The sequence below is a fragment of the Pangasianodon hypophthalmus genome, chromosome 7 (assembly GCF_027358585.1).
Source record: "Pangasianodon hypophthalmus isolate fPanHyp1 chromosome 7, fPanHyp1.pri, whole genome shotgun sequence".
In the NCBI taxonomy this organism is placed as follows: Eukaryota; Metazoa; Chordata; class Actinopteri; order Siluriformes; family Pangasiidae; genus Pangasianodon; species Pangasianodon hypophthalmus.
In genome coordinates, this window is record NC_069716.1 from 1,575,603 (window position 1) to 1,581,443 (window position 5,841).

At 37.7% G+C, this 5,841-nt stretch overlaps 3 protein-coding genes across 3 annotated transcripts in view; 2 read left to right on the forward strand and 1 right to left on the reverse strand.

Annotated features, from left to right (window-relative positions):
• grhpra (glyoxylate reductase/hydroxypyruvate reductase a) overlaps nucleotides 1–823 on the forward strand; it is a 6,414-nt gene extending 5,591 nt beyond the window's left edge. Inside the window, exon 9 of the mRNA XM_026947412.3 lies at nucleotides 404–823. Within this exon, the coding sequence (XP_026803213.1) occupies nucleotides 404–525 (122 nt within the window). The 3' untranslated portion in view covers nucleotides 526–823. The remainder of the gene's footprint in view (nucleotides 1–403) is intronic.
• Nucleotides 824–1,229: 406 nt separating this feature from the next.
• On the reverse strand, nucleotides 1,230–2,827 carry tomm5 (translocase of outer mitochondrial membrane 5 homolog (yeast)). Its single transcript, XM_026947405.3, has 2 exons — nucleotides 2,603–2,827; nucleotides 1,230–1,622 (listed from the first exon to the last, which is right to left on the reverse strand). Exons 1-2 carry the CDS (start codon nucleotides 2,721–2,723, stop codon nucleotides 1,588–1,590), a joined length of 156 nt encoding a protein of 51 aa, XP_026803206.2. The 5' UTR covers nucleotides 2,724–2,827; the 3' UTR covers nucleotides 1,230–1,587.
• Nucleotides 2,828–2,922: 95 nt separating this feature from the next.
• On the forward strand, nucleotides 2,923–5,562 carry si:dkey-109l4.3 (uncharacterized protein LOC559137 homolog). Its single transcript, XM_034306158.2, has 4 exons — nucleotides 2,923–3,355; nucleotides 4,240–4,431; nucleotides 4,708–4,790; nucleotides 5,402–5,562. Exons 1-4 carry the CDS (start codon nucleotides 3,175–3,177, stop codon nucleotides 5,438–5,440), a joined length of 495 nt encoding a protein of 164 aa, XP_034162049.1. The 5' UTR covers nucleotides 2,923–3,174; the 3' UTR covers nucleotides 5,441–5,562.
• Nucleotides 5,563–5,841: the final 279 nt, after the last annotated feature.

A 5,841-nucleotide genomic window follows, 5' to 3' on the forward strand; every position in this document is an offset into this window, starting at 1 on the left:
TTATTTGTATATTTATTTTTATTTCATTTAAAACATTTTGTCTCGTTTATCACTCCACATATCTAAATTCTCGATCACGTTTTTATCATTTTGCGCATCTATATATGCATATATATATATTTTAGAACAAAGCAGTCTGGATTTGATCAACTGACTTGATAAATGATTCAGAACCGGGAACCGGGTTTGAATTTCTTGGGAAAAGTTTTATGAAATTCTCAGTCAGTGCTCTTCATAGCAGTTTCTGCTGAACAGATGTAATTATTCTTTGTAAAATTGTCAAGATAAACGTAATTAAGACAATTATTTCCTCCCATAATAATCTACTGTTGATAAGAATCTGTGTGTGTGTGTGTGTGTGTGTGTGTGTGTGCGTGTGTTTTCTCTCCCCGGCGGTGCGCAGTGGTTCTCCCTCACATCGGCAGCGCCACCTTCTCCACGCGAGGCGTCATGGCTCAGCTCTCAGCTCACAACCTGCTGGCCGGTCTGACGGGAGACCCCATGCCCAGTGAACTGAAGCTGTAACGCCTCCCAGTGGTGCATGATGGGAAATCAACACTCCTCTAAACCCTCAGAAGAGCGTCGCAGTACTGTAGCACCGAGATCTTTTAGACAAACTACTTTATTTACTGCTTCAGAAGTGACTTATTGTGACTAAAATGATTTAAATAAATAACGTCACAAAGATTAATATTCAGTGTAAAGTAATAAAGTTTGTCAGATCAGATCTCTAAATAAAGCATGAAGCATTACACAGTTGTATTTTATTTTTACTCAAACTGAATATTCTAACATTTAACTAATAAAAATTAATTATCATTTACACTTCCATGTACTCTATTGATTTATGATTTAAAGTTTTGGAATATTAGAGTTTTATTGTATTTGAGCGATACTGCAGTTCAGACTTTAATTGTTAATTTATCTGTAAAATTGTGCAAAATGTGCTTTTTTTTAAAAAAAATAACATGATAATCTAATACTTTAAAAGAAAGATCACTGAGGTTCTGAACTACTTAAAAAATAAAAAGCACCATATACAGTAAAAAGCACATTATTAACCTCACTAAGTTTTTTTTTTAAATGAGAATGTGACATTCTGCTGTGCAAATTAGTGCACATTTAATAAACTATCAACTCATTTTATACTTTTAGACATTTCTAAAAGAAAAACTAAGACAAAACATTTATAAAACACCAATTAAACACTCCACTGATCCACACACTGATGGACTAACATTGAAATTTATTCACATTGTGATTCATTTTTATACAAACAGGAGATCTGTGTCTACAGAGAGTCGAATACATTAAACATTTATTGTCTAGTCCGGGTCACATGATCAACACACGGCAGTGCGTCACGTCACATCTGTCCCGATCAACTGCCTCAGACGTGGACACGATGACCACAGCGCACAAACACTGGGATAAATTAAAGTATGTTCAGCTTCATCCAGGAAATAAAAACACTGCATGATGATGAGGATGAGGATGAGGATGATGACGCAGGACGGAGCTGCAAACACGTGACGCACGACGATGTTCCAGGAGTTCAGGTGCAGATTTAGAGCAGATTCAACATCCTCATATGCTGTCCAACTTCTTCAACACATACGGAACTGAAACAGAAGAAACTGTGAGCTCAACAAATACTAAAAATGGTGGATGCTACTTCTAAGGTTTAACATCAGCATTAACATATACACTATATGGCCAAAAGTATGAGCACCCCAGACCATCACACACACATGTGCTTGTTGAACATCTCATTCCAGATTTATTCCTGTGTGTTTGCTGTTATAATGAGCTCCACTCTTCTGCGAAGTCTTTCCACTAGATGTTGGAGCGTGGCTGTGGGGATTTGTGTTCATTCAGCTACAAGAGCATTAGTGAGGTCAGGCGCTGATGTTGGGATGTCGAGGAGGTCTGGGGTTCAGTCGGTGTTCCAGTTCATCCCAAAGGTGTTCAGTGGGGTTGAGGTCAGGGCTCTGTGCAGGACACTCGAGTTCTTCCACTCCAACCTTCACACACCATGTCTTCATGGAGCTCGCTTTGTGCACAGGGGCATTGTCATGCTGGAACAGGTTTGAGCCTCTTAGTTCCAGTGAAGGGAAACTGTAATGCTGCAGCACACAGAGACGTTCTATACAACTGTGTGCTTCCAGCTTTGTGGCAAAAGTTTGGGGAAGAAGCACATATGGGTGTGATGGTCAGGGGTGCACATACTTTTGGCCTTATAGTGTAGCTGCAAACTCTTAATGCTTTTGGGTTTCTCAATATCAGTGGACATGAAAGGGAGCTCAGAGTTCTCAGAAAGCTTCTTGGTCACAGCAGGACTTCTATAACACTCTCAACAATGATGGATAATGCGATCATTTGGCTGAATTAAACAGAATTAAACAGAATTAAAGTGAAATAATAAAAGTTTCTGGAGGAAAAAAAAAGAGAAGGAACAAGGAGAAAGGATTTTGTTGCAGAAACATCAAAAACCAAGCCTTTGTTTTACAAAGACGAAAAACCTATAATAATAATAATTATTAATGATTCCAAATGCTCTGAATGACACTCAACCTTCACACTTGGACACTTGGACACTTACTGACTCTCAGAAGAGCGACATAAATGAGGAAATTTCTCACGGATGAGATCACATCCTCCCGCATTTTCCTCTTCATCTCCTCCGGGTCTAATTTGGGTCCCAATCCTTCGAGTTTAAACATTTTTGAAGCTCAAATGTTCGGTTTTTATCCTTGAATTATCGGCAGCGATACACCGCCGTCTCCACGCCTTCCGGGTTTGCAGTGCGCATGCGCAGTTTGCGCTACACGGTAGGACCATTAGGCCCGTCGTTTTTGACGTTCAGATATATGCCTGATCTAAAATAAAATAACGCTTTGTCTAAAAAAAAATATCTTCCATAGACTGATCATTGAATTAGTTATTTAAAGTTCTTTAACCACGACATAGGAGAGATATTGTGTTATTCAACAAATGTACATAAATGTAAGAGTTTAATCAGGCAGTAACATAGGGCAGTAGCTGTATCGCGGTTCAGGTTTGATTTTGAAAGGCAAAAAAAATGATATTTAGTTTATAATTAATTAAATTCAGAACGTACAGCGTTACCAAATTTGCAGATAATCGTACACTGATTGATGTGCAGCTATAAAGATGGAACTCTGTGGTTTACACTCCTCCAGTAATGGACACACACATGTGCAGGACTGGCATAATGAAACATCTGCAGGATATTTACCCCAAAAACGCAAAAGATCTGATTTTCCAAACATGACTGGAGACAGAAGTGAGTGTGCATCTGCTTTTCCTGCTGAAGAAACAGCCAAAAATCACAGTAAGTTCTCCTCAGTCATGCATATACTGTAAAACATCCAACATCTGGAGAAGCTTGGTCTTCATCACCAGCAGAAATATATTTCAATACATGACATACTTCTGTATTTCTGCACTTCTTCTCATACAGCACTACATATCATACTAGTACCATTTCTTCATATTTATATTTATTTATTTTACTATCTTCTCACCCCTTATCATCACTATCATGCTGCTCTAACACTTTAATTTCCCCATGAGGAATTAATCAATGTTTATTTTATCTTATCTCATCTTATCTTGGACTCAAGACACTGAGGATTTATCTTTAGACGTTTCTTTATTATCTGCAATGCATATCACACGTTTTCTATGGTTTATTCATTCCTTTATTCATCTTCAGTAAGCACTTTATCCTGGTCAGGGTCACAGCGAATCCAGAGTCTATCCCGGGAATGCTGGGCATACAGCGGGAATACACCCTGACTGAGATGTTGGTTCATGGCAGAGCACCACACACACACACACACACACACACACACACATTTGCAGTTTATTATAGTCAGTCTTTCTCCTGGTATGATTTTGGGAAGTGCGAGGAAACCAGAGAACCCGGAGGAATCCATACGGACACAGAGAGAACATGAGAAACTCCACAGGATCGAACTGGAGATGGATTCTGGGAGGCTGAATCGCTACCCGTCATCACCGCCATGACGGATAACGACATTTAAAAACTGACCAAATACACCAGAAGTCTAGAAAGTCAAAAAAGTATTTAAAAGGTTTATTTTTAAGACAAGAGAAAAGAACATATGCAAACAATCTCCTGAGCATCGTCATCTCAGCCTCATCCTCATTTCTGTCCTTTGTGTTTGTGTGTGTGTGTGTGTGTGTGTTTAGGCCGTTTTGTGCAGATCGATGGTCAGAGAGGTGTGTATTACTCCGAGAGCTGGGAGATGAACGGAAGCACTCTGTACCTTCCTGTGCGCGGCACTGTGCTCGCCAACATGCACAAATACGAGCAGATCAGCTTCGAGCAAGGCTGCTTCTGCATCGGCGATGAAACGGGAGGCTTCCGGCAAAGAGTGCAAGGTAAAGTGATAAAATACTACAGAGTAGATTCATTAATAATCTGTTAATACAAATATTGGGGGAAATAAATATATCGTATGTGTCTGTAGTGGCTGAGAACATTAAGGAAAAGTCCACTAAAGCTCTTGTAATGAGTGAGACCTTTGACATGCTGCTCTGTTTTCATTTTGGTTTTCCTACATTACCCACAATTCTGTTCGATTATCTCTAGCTAAAGCTGTTTTTGTGGCCCGTGAGATAAAATCGAGATTTCCTTGTTTATCTGATGACACACAGGTCAGGCTCTTCACTGCTGGAGATACAGCAAAGAGGAGAAGAAGCTCTTCATCGCTCTGTCCTACTTCTTCACACACTGTGATGTAAGTGAAGTGTTAAAAGTGTACGAGGATTTTAACATATCTCAGACTGGTTTTAACGATTGTGCAGAGCTTTATGAATCATCCTCCATATCGGTCTGAACATTTGAATACATTTTTCATGCTTAAAAAAAATCAGTGGAGTAATTCTGTGTTAAATAAAAATTTTATATTATATTTTATATATATTTATATATCATGATACTTTTTTATGCTACAAAATCTGTATCCTGATATATAGGTTTGCTGTAAAAAAGCTGAATTTGATGATACCTTTCTTTAAAGTGTAGAAAGACAAATGATTTTTTAAATAGTATCATTTTATTATTGAAAATGTTTTTAAAAAACTTACTTAACAAGATAGAAATTTTATAAAAATCTGTAAAAGAAAATTGTAACATTTTAAATTTTAAAGATTTTTTTGTAATTGTTATAAAAAGATTTTTTGGGGCTTTAAGATCTCATGATACTGATGATATCTCAGAAAAGTGTATTGTGAGATAATTTATCACGATATTGATGTTCTTTCATCATATTGCCCAGGCGTATTCTGATATAAAGTTATATACATATATTGTTTTGCTAAATTGTTGCTCTTTTTTGCGTTCCTGCAGGTATTTCAGGAGGTGCTGAGCTCTCTCGGGTGTTTGTAAGGAGGACACACACTCACTCACACACACACACACACACAAACACATTTAACATGTCTTCTAATTGACTACATTTCATTTTTGAAATTTTCCTCTAAATCTTGAATAAAATCACATTTGTTGTTTTTCTGGTTCTGTTTTTTTCCTTTTCTTTATAAACACATGCCGATATTTTAGAGAAATCAGTGTTGTTTATGTGGATTGTAGAATAAAGTGTATTTTCCTGTAGAATGATTTAAAGCGCCTCACTTTATGCATGTAAACGTGGATCACAAAATCTCTTGAAATCCTCAAAAGACTATAAGCATGCAGAGGGGGGCCAAAACTTTCGCAGTGACACAGAACTTTTGTAGTGTTATTGAAGCTTTATGACACAAATTCTGCACCTTATGTTCTGATAAAAC